This window comes from Moschus berezovskii, chromosome 3 (genome assembly GCF_049115385.1).
Source record: "Moschus berezovskii isolate FMDL1 chromosome 3, NW_MosBer_1.0, whole genome shotgun sequence".
In the NCBI taxonomy this organism is placed as follows: Eukaryota; Metazoa; Chordata; class Mammalia; order Artiodactyla; family Moschidae; genus Moschus; species Moschus berezovskii.
The window spans coordinates 112,585,370-112,601,687 of NC_142462.1; the positions used below are offsets into that span (position 1 = coordinate 112,585,370).

Here is a 16,318-nt window from a genome sequence, read left to right on the forward strand (position 1 = left end):
TAGGATTTAACTCAGTGCTACCCTTGCACTCCTGAGTGTTAGCTGAATGATTGCAAAGCAAACAGTAAGTAAAGTGAGACCCTGAAGGATGAAATGCCTTGTCCAAGATCACATAGGTAGTTGGTGGCAAAGACAGAACTTAGAGACATGGAGGAACCATCCTTGATCAACTATCCTTGGAACTAGCTGAACTCTGGCTGACCACTCCCCTCCCCTGCTAAAACCTTGAAAATACTCCGCCCTACTCCCCCAAGTTAAAACACTCCTGTAGAGACAACTCTTGCCCAGAATGGTCAAATAGAGACATGTCATCTATGCTCTTGTTGATTTCCCATCACAGGAACCAGCTTCTCAGACCTCTGGTCCCAGGAAGCAGTGCAGTCTGCTAGTCTGTGATCCTACCCCGACAAGTGGTAAAAGGCAATTAAGTTATCGGCTAAAAATAAACTTCAAGCACAAACTGTTCCACCCTACCCTCTAATCAGGGGTACCGAATTCTTAAAATCCATGGGTACTGTAAGGGAGCCTCAGGTGACACTTCAGACTCTCTGTGTGATTAAGGTCAGCATCCTCCTACGAGAAGCCTCCCAGCAGTTTTGTCAATGGGCTTTTTCTGGGCTAAGTCAGCAACAGCACCATCCAGTAGGCTCTTTCCTAGAGAAAGGAAGAGCCGCCACTCCTCTTATTCTCCAGGGACGTGATGTAGCAAGTCCTTGGTGATTCTGGAGAACAGAAGCAGAGAGCTGACCTGGTGAGTGACGCTTCTAACCCTGCAAGTTTAACTCTAGGTTGGACCTCGGGCAACACTCTCAAGAGTCATGACAAGCGTTCAACTGTCGTCATTCTTTCACATGAAAGGGAAAGGATAGGGTGCCTCTGTTAGTCAATGGGACCTTTAACGAGTTAGGGTGTAAGGCATTTTCCCCATACTGGTAGCCAGGAGGGACTGGGCTGGCTGGCACATAGGCCAAGGGTCATAGAGATCCTAAGATTAGACCTCTGAACCTTGGGTTCCTGGAAACAGAAAGAGAGAGAGAAACTCAAGTACATAAATGAAAGAATGCCTGGGGAAGTGAGTTATATATAGTTAACCCTTCCTCTCTGAAGGCATTTTTACAGAGTGTCTTGCATTCCTATCTTGCCTGAGCTCACTAATCAATGCAAAATCACCCCATGTGTCCTAAGTTTTCCTAAGTCCTCAGGGAAACACACTGAGCTTAGAGTCAAAAGATGTTTAACCCTCCAGATGTCCCTGATAGCTATCTTGTCATACATAAAAGCACAACCAAATTTCAACCTTGTTATCTTATCTCAGTCCCTTCCACCCTCTCAAGTTGAGGCTTCCATTACGTTTCTGGGCCTCTCTTCCAGTGTGAGGCTAACCTCTTTGCACAAGGATTTTTCTCAGATCATTCGCAGATACCATTCTTTAAGCAGCATCCTCTGATTTTCAAGTCAATATTCCTAGGTGGATGAGACTGTCAATTATCTGAGATTACTCTTATCCTTCTTCTAATAATAGAAGCTTCCAAGTTTTAGCTGGACATATAGTTACCCAGCCAGAAAACTACATTTCCCAGCCTGCCTTCTCCCTAAGTGCAGTCATGTGATAAGTTCTGGTGAATGAGACGGAACGTACAATGAATGAGATATAATATCCAAGTCACATCTTTTAAAAATGATCAAATAGTAAGTACTTTAGGCTTGGCAGGCCATCAATCTCTGTTGCAAATACACAACTCACTCTTGTATGAGAAAGCGGCCATAGACAATATATAAATGAGTGAGTGTGGCTGTGTTCCAATTAAACTACAAAAACAGGTGGCAGGTGGGATGTGGTCCATAGACTATAGTTTAATGACCTCAGATCTAGACTACCAAGAGATGGAGAAACAAAGTAATATTTTATTTGAATCACTGCATTTTGAGATCTCTTTGCTACAACTTAGCCTCAAGCAATGTACCCTGTCATCTTCCAAAACCTTGCTTCAAAGCCCACCTCTTCCAGGAAGTCACTAGGATGTAAGGCATCAATTAGTCTCATTTCTAGTTGTTCAGATCACACTTGCTCACACAGGGTTCCCTAGCAGCCCAGGGGAGGAGGCATTCCAGACTCAAATACTTATTAAACTTCAAACAAGAAGGAAACTGTTGGAATCTCCAGATCACTTAGCAACAGCCACCTGCTGACTGCCACCTACAGAGCCCTGGTGCCCGGTTTTTGTCTGCTCCCATTCCAACACACACATGACACCACACTGCCAAAGGCATTCTCCTTGCTTTTCAAACTGAGGAATCAGAACTTACCTCGGGCATAAAAAAAGGGTCACTTTGGAGGAGGAGCACAGCTAATTCCTCTTGGTTCAGTCCAGAGAGCCCATGGTTTGTCAGGACCCTGAAGTTATCTTCTGAGAGAACCTCGTGAGAATATTTGCATAAATTCCTGGAAGAAAATAACAATGATCAGCGTTTCCACTTCACAGAAAATGAAGAAAAAGCAATCATCCAGGAAACCTTTCAAATGAAAATCAATGCCCACATCCTTGGGTAACTAACACAAGGTTGGTCCAGCTTCAAGAATACACTTTAAAAATACAAACTGATGAAACATATAGATAGGAAAAGAGAATATGAGGATCTCTTCATAAATTGTACACATGTATTCTTTTTTTTTTAGCTTTTTATTTTGTATTGGGGTAGATGCTTTTGAACTGTGGTGTTGGAGAAGACTCTTGAGAGTCCCTTATACTGCAAGGAGATCCAACCAGTCCATTCTAAAGGAGATCAATCCTGGATGTTCATTGGAGGAACTGATGCTAAAGCTGAAACTGCAATACTTTGGCCACCTCATGCGACGAGTTGACTCACTGGAAAAGACTCTGATGCTGGGAAAGGTTGGGGGCGGGAGGAGAAGGGGACAACGGAGAATGAGATGGCTGGATGGCATCACCGACTCTGTGGACATGAGTTTGAGTGAACTCCGGGAGTTGGTGATGGACAGGGAGGCCTGGCGTGCTGTGATGCATGGGGTCGCAGAGAGTTGGACACGACTGAGCGACTGATCTGATCTGATAGCTGATTAACAACATACATGTTATATTTAATTTATTGCAATCCTTCTTTAAACGTCTCCTCTGCTGCTGAGTCGCTTCAGTCGTGTTTGACTGTGCGACCCCATAGATGGCAGCCCACCAGACTCCGCCTTCCCTGGGATTCTCCAGGCAAGAACACTGGAGTGGGTTGCCATTTCCTTCTCCAATACGTGAAAGAAGTCGTTCAGTCGTGTCCGACCCCCAGTGACCCTATGGACTGCCAACTACCAGGCTCTTCCATCCATGAAATTTTCCAGGCAAGTGTACTGGAGTGAGTTGCCATTGCCTTCTCCAAAACGTCTCCTCTAGTATGTGTTAATTATGTAAGACGAGGTAAAAATAGCAAAGAAACTGAAACCAATTTAGTGGAAATGATTGCCCATTGAGAGGCAAATAATAATTAGGATAACACATCTATCGAATGACAATAAAATCAATGGGATAAAAGAATTTCATTGATCAAACTAAACTAGATGAAACTGTCCCTTGCTTTATCACTTCTATGAATGTATACCTATGTGATTTGTGACTACAAAGGAATGGAACAAGCTTGTAATCGCATATTTCAAACAACTTTACCAAGAAAGTGATAAAAATCCCCTTCACTTTAAGATTGATGATTTAGGTCTGACAGAAATTTCTGTGATGATGGATTTGTTCTATAATCTGAGCTTCTGAGATGTAAGCCATACATGACTAATGCACACTTGAAATATAGGTAATAAGACGTAGGGAACTAAAATTTCCATTTTATTTCAGTTAATCTAAATTTGAATAGCCTCATGTGACTAGTGGCCATGAGACTGCACGGCAGAGACTTAAACATTTGCCCTTAAAAATGTGGTGGGAGGAGTAGCTTTACCATCGTCACAAATTTAGAATATCCCAGGCTCCACCCCAGTTTGAATGAATCAAAATCTGCCTTTCAACAAGAACCCCAAATTATAATCACCCTGACATCCCACAAGCACTGACTTATTAGACCAAGCATTGAGATGCCAGCACTGATGTTTTCATCAGACAAACTTAATTTGACAATTATCAGTGTTCACCTAACAAATGTCTTCTACTTAACTTATATACATTCCCTATAATATTACCAACATCCTCAGATTTATGGTTTTAACAGTGGCTAATATACTTTGGCCACCTCATGCGATGAGTTGACTCACTGGAAAAGACTCTGATGCTGGGAGGGATTGGGGGCGGGAAGAGACAGGGACGACAGAGAATGAGATGGCTGGATGGCATCACCGACTCGATGGACATGAGTTTGAGTGAACTCCGGGAGTTGGTGATGGACAGGGAGGCCTGGCGTGCTGTGATTCATGGGGTCGCAAAGAGTTGGACACGACTGAGCGACTGAACTGAATGTGATGGGAAAGAGATGGGAATACCAGACCACCTGACCTGCCTCTTGAGAAACCTATATGCAGGTCAGGAAGCAACAGTTAGAACTGGACATGGAACAACAGACTGGTTCCAAATAGGAAAAGAAGTACGTCAAGGCTGTGTATTGTCACCCTGCTTATTTAACTTATATGCAGAGTACCTCATGAGGAACGCTGGGCTGGAAGAAGCACAAACTGGAATCAAGATTGCCGGGAGAAATATCAATAACCTCAGATATGCAGATGACACCACCCTTATGGCAGAAAGTGAAGAGGAACTAAAAAGCCTCTTGATGAAAGTGAAAGAGGAGAGTCAAAAGGTTGACTTGAAGCTCAACATTCAGAAAACTAAGATCATGGCATCTGGTTCCATCACTTCATGGCAAATAGATGGGGAAACAGTGGAAACAGTGTCAGACTTTATTTTTTGGGCTCCAAAATCACTGTGGATGCTGATTGCAGCCATGAAATTAAAAGATGCTTACTCCTTAGAAGGAAAGTTATGACCAACCTAGATGGCATATTAAAAAGCAGAGACATTACTTTGCCAACAAAGGTCCGTCTAGTCAAGCCTATGGTTTTTCCCGTGGTCATGTATGGATGTGAGAGTTGGACTGTGAAGAAAGCTGCTTGCCAAGAATTGATGCTTTTGAACTGTGATGTTGGAAAAGACTCTTGAGAGTCCCTTGGACTGCAAGGAGATCCAACCAGTCCATTCTAAAGGAGATCGATCCTGGGTGTTCATTGGAAGGACTGATGTTAAAGCTGAAACTCCAATACTTTGGCCACCTCATGCGACGAGTTGACTCACTGGAAAAGACTCTGATGCTGGGAAAGGTTGGGGGCGGGAGGTGAAGGGGACGACAGAGAATGAGATGGCTGGATGGCGTCACCGACTCGATGGACATGAGTTTGAGTGAGCTCCGGGAGTTGGTGATGGACAGGGAGGCCTGGCGTGCTGTGATTCATGGGGTCGCAAGGAGTTGGACACGACTGAGCTGAACTGAACTGAACTGAATGTGATGGGATCTTAATGTTTTCCAGTTTGCACAACCATTATCAAATTGTCAGGTGGTTAGGTAATGGCCAGATTTTCACTACACAACCTTTATAAACCTTTCCTCTTTCACATTATTTTCTTGAGATTTATTTGAGAGTATTGCCTAAGTGGTTTGTGTTTCATTTTGATCTCCTGCTCTGCAGAAAACATACTAGTACATTTAGACAGTCTGCCTCTTTCCCTCCAAGCACATTAACATAGAGCTTTATCACTTTTGCTACTTAACTAAGAAATAGATTCATGCTTTTAATTTGCACTTTAATTATTAGCAAGACTGAAATATTCCAAATATAGGTTTGATGCTCGTATTTCCTCTTATACTATTTGTTCATATCTTTTAACTGTTTATCTATAGATTTATAATTGTTCTTTATACTTTTAATACTAATCTTTACCAGCCTTTTTTATTTCAAATAGTTTTGCACTTTTCCCTTTTTATCAAGAACTTATTAAGCTTTCTATTGCTCAATTTTTATACAATCAGGTCCTTCCAATTCTCCACTTGTAATTTAGCCCACTGTTTTAATACTTGAGAAATTAATTCCTCCACCACAGCTGGATTTGTTTCACTTTTAAAAAATATATTTTCAACTTTAAAATATCTGGAGCTTATTTTGACAACTAGCATCAGAGGAGGACAGAAGTGCTTTATATCTTTTCTCAGTAACGTCTATTGAATAGGATTCCTTTCTTACTATTTTGTTGTCCAGAACTATTGTTTGTTAACTTTTTAGCAAATCTAGAATGCAGGGAATCCTTATTATGTTTTTATCAATCTACTATTCTGCTTTGCATCTGATACCATACAACATAAATGTCCTTTGTACCACATTTTAAATATTAACAGATTAAATAAATCTTTTCAAAAATTTCCTTAATGTGCTTAACTATTATTTTCTCTATAGAAATTGTATTGTTTTGTCAATTTCCACAAAATATCATATGGAATCTAATTTGTGTTAACTCCATACATTAGATTAGATATTATGTCATCTTACTATTTTAAATCTTCTGATTCTAGGACAGAAAATATCTCTTCATTTATTCAAGTCTTATTCTATTTTTCTTACTGAGAATTAAAATCTTTCTTTTCATAGTTCTCTTTCACTTCCCAAATATTAAACATAAATCAGTTACCACTATTGTTTTTCGTTGTCACTGTAAACAGAAATGCAACGGGCTGCAAAATTATCTTATTGAAATTGACAGTGATTTTTGTAATGTAAACACCTACATAAAAGTTAATCTCTAAGAACTGGTCTTTGAAAGTCACTATTCAAATGCCACTGTCGGTGTATAAGGCATTTCTGAAACACTCTGGTATTGCTCTGTAGGAACCCCAAAAGAAAAGTCAGAATCAACAACCATGGCAGCCACCGCCTGAGCCCTTAAAACCCAGCCAGCCCTCCCACACTCCCTGCTTCATGAAAAAGTCAAGGGCAGGTGGTCAGGCTCTGTTGACAGCCTGTATCCCAGCCATTTTCTAGGGTGTGCACTCTCCTGGTTTTCTTCACCAGGAGTCCTGGCTTTTAGTGTGTTTCTGGCACTCCCTGATAACGCTGACATCAGCTCTCTCCTTGCTCTTGGGGTTTGTGGTTTCAGATAACTGCTCCCCCACAGCCCCCACTCCCCAGAGCCCTCAGCGGCTAGGCAAAACTACACCTTATCTCCTTCCCAACCATCATGGGAGGGGGGCATCTATGAAGAGATTCTACAGCAGGAAGGGGCCCAGCCTTCACCCCAAAGCAAGAAACCCCTCCAGTACAGCTTTTACCAGACATGTGTGAGCCTCCTTACCTCTCTAGACCTCTCACTCTCCTGGGCATTGCCAGTAATGACCCTCTCAATCCGGAGCAGAAAATGAGCTCACTGAAACACCCCACTGCTAGGCAGCTTCTACCCCCTGGCTCAGAGACATCGGATAGCGGGTAGGTGGGAGGAATTAAGAACTTTTCTTTCCTTTGAGCTTCAGTCCAGATATTGTGGTCACAGTACCAAGAAGATCGTACCTCGCCTATGACCGGATTACCGTCATACGTGAAGACCCAGCCCCTCTCCAGATTCGTACCTCGCCTATGACCGGATTACCGTCATACGTGAAGACCCAGCCCCTCTCCAGATTCCAACAAGATACAGCCTCGGTCTTACCAGTCTTGCACATGCTCTGCTCTTGCCTAGGGGCAGTGAGGCACTTCCAAGGTCCTGGAAGTCAGTATTTCCTCTAAATAACTAAAGGCAGTCATGCAAGCCTATGGAGAAGCCCTCTGCCTTGAGCCCCAAGAGTCTGGGCTTTTCCAGCCCACCTAAGACACTCATGCCCATAGGAGGAGTCCATCCAGCACACATGGTGCTGGCTGGGTCCTTGATGCTGCCTGTCTGAGGGCCCAGATCACTCTTCATTTCTCATCTCCATCCTCAGGCAAACTACTCATTCCTCTAGATTCTATAATCCTCACCTTGAACCCAGCTTCAGTCAGCAACATGTCATAGCTAGCCTTGGGTTCTGACCTACAGCTCCATCCCTGGGAGCCCCTGCTCTGTTTTCCCACATTTCCTAGACTTTTCCAAGCTTCTTAGAGGATGCTAAGTCGCTTCAGTCATGTCCGACTCTGTGTGACCCCACAGACGGCAGCCCACCAGGCTTCCCTGTCCCTGGGATTCTCCAGGCAAGAACACTGGAGTGGGTTGCCATTTCCTTCTCCAATGCAGGAAAGTGAAAAGTGAAAGTGAAGTTGCTCAGTCGTGTACAACTTGTCGTGACCCCACAGACGGCAGCCTACCAGGCTCCTCTGTCCATGGGATTTTCCAGGCAAGAGTACTGGAGTGGGGTACCATTGCCTTCTCCGTCTTAGAGGATATCTCCACCCTAATTTCAAAAAAGTGGGGCAGTTCTCACTCACTTATCTGGGCAGTAACTAAGACCAAGGACTTCGCGGGTGGCACTAGTGGTAAAGAACCCGATTGCCAATGCTGGGGACATAAGAGACTCGGGTTCGATGGCTGGGTTGGGAAGATGCCCTGCAGGAGGAAATGGCAACCCACTCCAGCATTCTTGCCTGGAGAATCCCATGGACAGGAGTCTGTGGGCTACAGTCCACAGAGTCAGACACAAACGAAGTGACTTAGCCCATATGCATGCAAGTGAGACCAGAATTACAGACACTAACACTTATCACATATTTTCTAAGTGACAGGAATTGGATCTGTTATTTATAACCTCTGAGAAAATATTTTACTTTTTATTTTGGGAAACTGAGGCTAGGTAAAATGAGAAATAAAAGGTGACTCAAATAAGAGGAAGAGCTCATCATTGAACCCAGAACTCAAAATAAGGAAATTAAAAACATAATCTGGAAAAACAAAAACAGACAGGACTGAATATTTTCCAAACCAAAAAGAAAAAAAAGAAAGCCATGCTAGATTATCCCAGTTACTGTTCCCTTGTCGCTGCTATTGTTTCATAGCTAAGCCATGTCTAGTTCTTTGCAACCCCATAGACCGTTATCGCACCAGGATCCTCTGTCCACTGGAGGCAAGAATACTGGAGTATATTGCCATTTCTTTCTCCAGGAGATCTTCTCCAGGGATAGAACCTGGGTCTCTTGCAAGCAGATTCTTTGCCATCTGAGCTACCAGGGAAGAATATGGTGTAGGAGGAACACAATAAATGATTGAAACTATTTCTTGGGACTTCCCTGGCAGTGCAGTGGTTAAGACTCCATGCTTCCACTGCAGGGGCCACAGGTTCAACTACTGTGAGGAAACTAAGATCCTGCATGCATCGCAGTGAGGCCAAAAGAAAAAATTAAACTATTTTGGGCTTCCCAGGCAGTGCCATGTGGTGAAGAATCTTCCTGCCAACGCAGGAACCCTCTTTCATTGGTAGGAGGATTCTTTACCACTGAGACACCTGGCTTGGGAATATCCCCTGGAATAGGAAATGGCAATCCACTCCAGTACTCTTGCCTGAGAAATCCCATGGACAGAGGAGCCTGGTGGGCTACAGTCCATGGGGTTGCAGAGTCAGACACGACTGACCACGCTCACTTATGCTAGTCTATTTTCTATGGCAGTTCCCAGATCCATAAAGGCTATGTCTAGTACTTCATCAAGCTAACATGAACATTTAATAAATTATTTTTTTAAGAAGAAAAGAAACTGTTTCTTTTGATTGGCAATGAAGAGACAAGTTCAGCAGCTGATTGATTCAACCTTCGGCCGAACCTGTCACGGTCAGGGCTTGATGGAGGTCATGTTTAGGTTTAAGATGCAGAAGCTTCCTTCTCACTTTCTTCTGATCACTCTGTCTCAGTTCCAGGTCCCTAATACCGGCTACGAGGCTTCAGCCAGGAAATGGTGCGAAAATCTCCCAAGGCCTCTTAGGGTTCTCAAAACCAGTGGTTCTCAAAGTGAAGTCCCCTGATCAGCATCACCTAGGAGGTTGTCAGAAACGCAAATTCTCAGGCTCTGTCCCAGACCTACAGAGTGAGTCTCAACTTTCTAGCTCACATCAGAATCGTTGAGAAGGTTTGTTAGAACACAGATTGCTAGACACCACCCCGAGTTCCTGAACAGGAGGTCTGGGATGAGGGCTGAGTGTACATTTCTCACAAGCTCCTAGGTGATGCTAATGCTGCTGGACCAAAGAGCACACCTGGATAAGCATGTTCAAGGTGACCTTCTCCAACAAAGGGTTGACTCACAGCCATGGGACTCCCCACCTCCCAGCACAGAAAAGAGCTCACCCACAAGCCCTTATGAGCTGCCCAGGGGGAGACAAGCATTTGCAGAAGGCTGCCTGTCCTTGGAGCAGATAAACTTCAAACAGCATGAGTTGGGATAGGAAATGATAACTTTTCTAAAAAGAGTGAAGATGGCCTTGGGAGAGGCAAGCAGGTCTCTCAGGAATCTCAAGCCAAAAGCCTAAAAACAAACGATCTTTTCATTCTTTTCTTCCAGCCACGGAATGAAAGGTTACTTTAACCCTGGTAGTTAGTGCTCCCCCAATCACAGATGAGGTCTAGCCCGCAGAGAGTTTCTCATCCCTGGCTACACATAATAACCAACTGGGCAGTGCTGAGAAATACCTAAGCCTGGCCACACCCTCAGAGACGGATATTTAATTTGACAGGAGATGGGACCCCAGATGATTTCAGTGTGCAGTCAGGGCTGGGAGTTGCTGGTTGGGCCTGTTGGATGAAATTCTAAGCTAGGTTCCTGAACTAGATATTCACACGTGTGACCTCTGGCACTTCACAAGACAGTAAACACAGGGTCAAGCCGAGGCTCCACACCAGAGCAACGAGAAAAAGATAACCTTAGGGAGAGTCTTGGTTTTAGTTTACTTTTATTTTTTAAAATAATTCTGTTTCTCGCTCTCTCTCTTTTTTTTTGCCTGTGCCACCTCATGCGACGAGTTGACTCACTGGAAAAGACTCTGATGCTGGGAAAGGTTGGGGGCGGGAGGAGAGGGGACGACGGAGAATGAGATGGCTGGATGGCATCACCGACTCTGTGGACATGAGTTTGAGTGTACTCCGGGAGTTGGTGATGGACAGGGAGGCCTGGCATGCTGTGATTCATGGGGTCGCGGAGAGTCGGACACGACTGAGCGACTGAACTGAACTGAACTGAGGTCTCCATTACTGTGAGCGCTTTTCTCTAGGTGCGATGGGCAGAAGCCACTCTGGTTGTGGGGGATTCTTAATGCGGTGGCTTCTGTTGTTGTGGAGCACAGACTCTCGAGAGCCCAGGCTTCAGTAGTTGCAGCTCATGGGCTCTAGAGCACAGGCTCAACAGCTTAGCTGCTCCGAGGCATATGGGATCTTACCAGACCAGGGACCAAACCCGTATCGCCTGCTCTTTAGGTTACAGTCCATGGGGTTGCAAAGAGTCGGACACGACTAAGCGACTTCACTTTCTTTCTTTCTTTCACCAGGGGAGCCCCAGTTTGTCTTTTTAATTGGAATACAATTGCTTTACAACCTTGTGTTAGTTTCTGCTATACAACAGCATGAGTCAGTCACATGCATATCCTTCTTGAACCTCCCTCCCATGCCACTCCTGTAAGTCATCACAGAGCCCTGAGCTGAGCTCCCTGTGTTATACAGCAGCTTCCCACTAGCTATAGAATTTCCACGTGGTCGCGTATATATGTCAGTGCTTCTCTCAATCCATCCCAATCTCTCCTTCGCCACTGTGTCCACACGTCCATTCTCTAGAGTCTTGTTTTTCAACCATTGTTTGTATCAAAATACCTCTTCCTTTCACCTGCTCTGCTCCCCAGCACCTCACGGGGGGAGGGTGGACAGATTCAAAGAGCTAGTCAGTTTGTGTAGAACACAGGAAATAGCTCACCACGATGCCAGCCAAGCAAGAAAGAAACCAAGACCTGTGAAAGATAAAAATCTAGAAACACTAGTCTACAGAATAAAACGGCGCCAATCAAACCAACCCTGAAAAATATCCAAGTCACGAGACTCCTATTCTCTATATGACTGCACCTCTGATGTTTGAGATTCGATTGCTGGTTACTAGAGGCAGGAATGATTCACCAAATCTGGAACCCCTACTCTAATTTCTGGTTTTTCTGGGGGAAAACCAGAGTAGACCAGTGGAGAACACAGGAGCAGTCTAAGGAACAGTGTGCGGGAAGGGAAAGGGTGGAGCCGAAGAAACTGGTCTGCTTTAACCACAACTGTGTTACCCAGAGTATACTGGGTGCAAAGAAGAGGCACCCCCCGACTGCTGACTGTGGTGAGCCGCAGGTGCAGATGGCCAAGGTTCCCAGCATGGGAGAGGCGCAGGGCGGAGGAACTGACTGTAATCCACAATTGTACCAAAAGTAAGGCACACTGTACAGGTGCCACAACACTGTAGACAAGCTCCACAGGTTGACCTATTTCTCTGGTCCTTTTAACTAGGGGGGTTCTCAAACCCTGCTGCCCATTAGAACCACCCGTGGCCTTTTTTAAAAAATAATTTTATTTATTTTGGCTGTGCTGGGTCTTGGTTGCTATGCAGGCTTTTCTCTAGTTGCAGAGAACAGGGGTTGCTCTCTAGTTGCGGTGCAAGAGCTTCTCATTATTGTGGCTGCTTTTGTTGTAAAGCACAGGCTCTAGGGTGCAGGCTCAATAGTTGCAGTGCATAAGCTTAGTTGTTCCAAGGCATGTGGGATCTTCCCGGACTGGGAATCAAACACCTGTCCCCTGCATTGGCAAGGCAGTTTCTTTACCACTGAGCTACCAGGGAAGCCCCACCCATGGCCTTTTAAGAAACCCCGATGCCCAAGTCATACCCTATACCAATTAAATCAGAATGTCCAGGGGTAGGATCTGGGCACCAGTATCTTTAAAAGATTTCTCAAGTGATTCCAACGTGCAGCGAAAGTTTGGCATCATTGCCCTAAGTCCACATCAGGACAGAGAAAAAGCATGGCAAGTGAAGACAGTGAAGAACAGGAGGTACTAAGTAGCATGTGGGATCTTAGTTCCCTGACCGGGGATCAAACCGGCGCCCCCTTGCAGAGGAAGCCTGGAGTCCTAAACACTGGACCACCAGGTAAGTCCTTGGTCTGAAACATACTAAAATTTCTTCTCAGTGAGGAAGCATTTAAAGATCATGAATGAAGTCTCCACTTTCTTCTCCCAAACTGAGTCCACCTTTTGTGCCCCAATTTGGTTAAATTGATTTCTCATTGGACTTGAGATTTGAAGTTCTTCTTTTATTCCTTTTCTAAAACCATCTTGGGACCTTGCCAATTCTAAAGCAGGCTGTAGGTAAAGATCACTGATTCTTTGTCACCCCATGGACTGTAGCTTGCCAGGCTCTTCTGTCCATGGGATTCCCCAGGCAAAAATACTGGAGTAGATAGCCATTCCCTTCCCCAGGAGATCTTCCCAACACAAGGATCAAACCCAGGACTCCCGAATTGCAGGTGGATTCTTTACCGTCTGAGCTAGCAGAGAAGCCCAAAGGTCACAGATACTAGTTTGGAAATAAATATGGTCAGGAGCAGTAATCAAATTAGAACCTTTTTATGTAAAGACATCTACACTTACCTTAAATGCTTAATTCTGCCACCTCTACATTAAGTAAAAAGCAGAAAATATTTTGTTATCAGACATTTTTTTTTGGTCACTTATTAAAATTTCAGGGACTCCACAGGCAGAGCACAATTAGTAACAAAGGGAACTTTCAGGGAGATTCCTCCTGGGTATATACCCCCACAAAAGACATGTAATATGCAGAAGTAAATGGCAAACTTTGAAGACATTATGCTAAGTGAAGGAAGCCAGATACAATAGGAAAAATATTGTATGATTCCATTTACAGGAAACTTCCAAAACAGCCAAATCCATGCAAACAGAAAGTGGATTAGAGGTTACCAGAGGCTGTGGAGAGGAAAGAATGAGGTGTGCCCATGGATGGGTGTGGGGTTTCTTTTTGGGATGATGAAAATGTTCTGGAACCAGAAAGTGGAGATGGTTGCACAACATCATGAATGTACTTATTGCCATTGAACTGTACAGTTTACAATAAAAAAAATACAATAAAAGCAATTACAGGCAAAAATAGATTGCTAAGAGGACAGAAAAAGAACAATGCAAATAAGAAACAACTGCCAAGAATCAGATACCACATAAGGCAAACTTAAAAAACAAGCATTAGGCCAGAGCAATATTTTTCTTGGATCTGTCTCTTGAAGCAAAGGGAATAAATGCAAGAAGAAACAAATGGGACCTAATTAAACTGAAAAGATTTTGCACAGCAAAGGAAACCATCGACAAAATGAAAAGACAACCTACTGAATAGGAAAGAATATTTGCAAACGCTATGACCAATAAGGGATTAATAGCCAATGTATATAATATCCAAGATACATAAACAGCTCATACAACTCAACATCAAAACAAAATCAAACAATTTAAAAATGGGCAGAACTGAATAGACATTTTTCCAAAGAGGAAATACAGATAGCCAACAAACACATGAAAAAATTCTCAGCATCAATAATTATCAGGGAAATGCAAATTAAAATCACCATGAGATACCACTTCACACCTGTCAGAATGGTTATCATCAAAAAGAACACAAATAACAAATGTCGGCAAGGATGTGGAGAAAATGGAACGCTCATACACTGTTGGTGGGAAGGTACAGTGGTGCAACCATTGTGGAGAAGAGTATGGAGGTCTCTCAGAAAACTAAAAATAAGAACTACCACATGATCCACTAATTCCACTACTGAGTATATATCTGAAAAAAGTAAAAACAGCAATTTAAAAGGATACATACTCAGTATTCATAGAAGCACTATTTACAATTGCCAAGTTACGGACGAAACCAAAGTGTCTATCAACTGGCAGATAGATAAAGAAGATGTACTATACTTTGGAATACCACAATGGAATACTACTCAGCCATAAAAAAGAACAAAATTTTGCCATTTGCAGAAACACAGAAGAACTTGGAGGAGTTTACACTAAGTGAAATAAGTCAGACAGAGAAAGCACTGTATGATATCACATATATATGAATCTAAAAAATACAATAAACAGTGAATATAACAAAAAGAAGCAGACTCACAGATAGAGAGAACAAACTAGTGGTTTCCAGTGGGGGCAAAGGGAGGAGAAATGTAGCAGCAGGAGATACAAACTATTAGGTGTAAGACAGGCTCAAGGATATACTGTAAAAATGGGGTACAGGGCCAATATTTTGTAATAACTATAAATGGAAAGGAACTTTAAAAAATTGCATAAAACTTTTAAAAAAGAAATTTTAAAACAAGCAGTATGACTTAAAAGTGCTAGAGACTAACAATACATAAACAAACAATATATAAACAATATATAAAATATATTTATCTATAAACTAATAATATTGAAACCATAATGAGGTGCAACTTCACATTCCTTGTATTGGCACAATTTGTAAAAGGCTGATGAATTTGGCAAGGATGTGAAACAAAGGAATGCTCATATTTTCCTGGTGGGATTAAACTTGGTATGCACACCTGGAGATTTGGTATTGGCCCCTAAAACTTAAGCATGGGAATTCTGCTACTAGATACCTAGGTAACTCTTCAATGTGTACACAAAGAAAGATATTCCAAATTATTAGTTTATAATAACAAAAAACTGAAAACAACCTATATTTTAATAAGAAAATTGATACATAAATCATGTACATTTGTACCAAAGAAAGCAATCGTTTATAAAAGAAAGAACTAGAGCAGTCCCGCTCTTAAAATGATGGGGTTTGGAGGCCCGTGTTGTTGTTGTTGTTTAGTTGCTAAGTTGTGTCTGATTCTTTTGTGACCCCACAGGTTCCTCGGTCCACAGGATTTCTCAGGTAACAATACTGGAGTGGGTTGCCATTTCCTTCTCCAGAGAATCTTTCCAATCCAGGACTCAAGTACCTAAACACTTAGAAGTAATTAATCAAGCTAAGAAATGGTTCAATAAAATATGTTCTCTCTTCCTATCTTGACAAACGCACTTTCATAATGACCTGCAAGGCCAAGTTCAAATTTAGAATGCTCAGACTCCTTTGAGTTCTGTGATAGAACATATAAACAGAATGAAGAAAGTCAGTCCTGGCTCCCACCTCCAGTCCATCACTTCTCTTCTCCCCATCAGGCTCTGTCCCACATTGCTAGTGCCATCAGACAGAGGCAATGAACATGCCAGCCTGTACATCCAAATTCCTTCCACATGTCGGAAGACCCAGGGAAGAGGCCCACTCAGGCCCTGGAAATGGGCTTGGGAATT

At 43.1% G+C, this 16,318-nt stretch overlaps 1 protein-coding gene across 1 annotated transcript in view; it reads right to left on the minus strand.

Annotated features, from left to right (window-relative positions):
- ZC3HAV1 (zinc finger CCCH-type containing, antiviral 1) overlaps positions 1-16,318 on the minus strand; it is a 51,847-nt gene that overhangs the window by 26,311 nt on the left and 9,218 nt on the right. Inside the window, exon 3 of the mRNA XM_055421338.2 lies at positions 2,308-2,443. Coding sequence (XP_055277313.2) covers positions 2,308-2,443 — 136 coding nt within the window. The remainder of the gene's footprint in view (positions 1-2,307; positions 2,444-16,318) is intronic.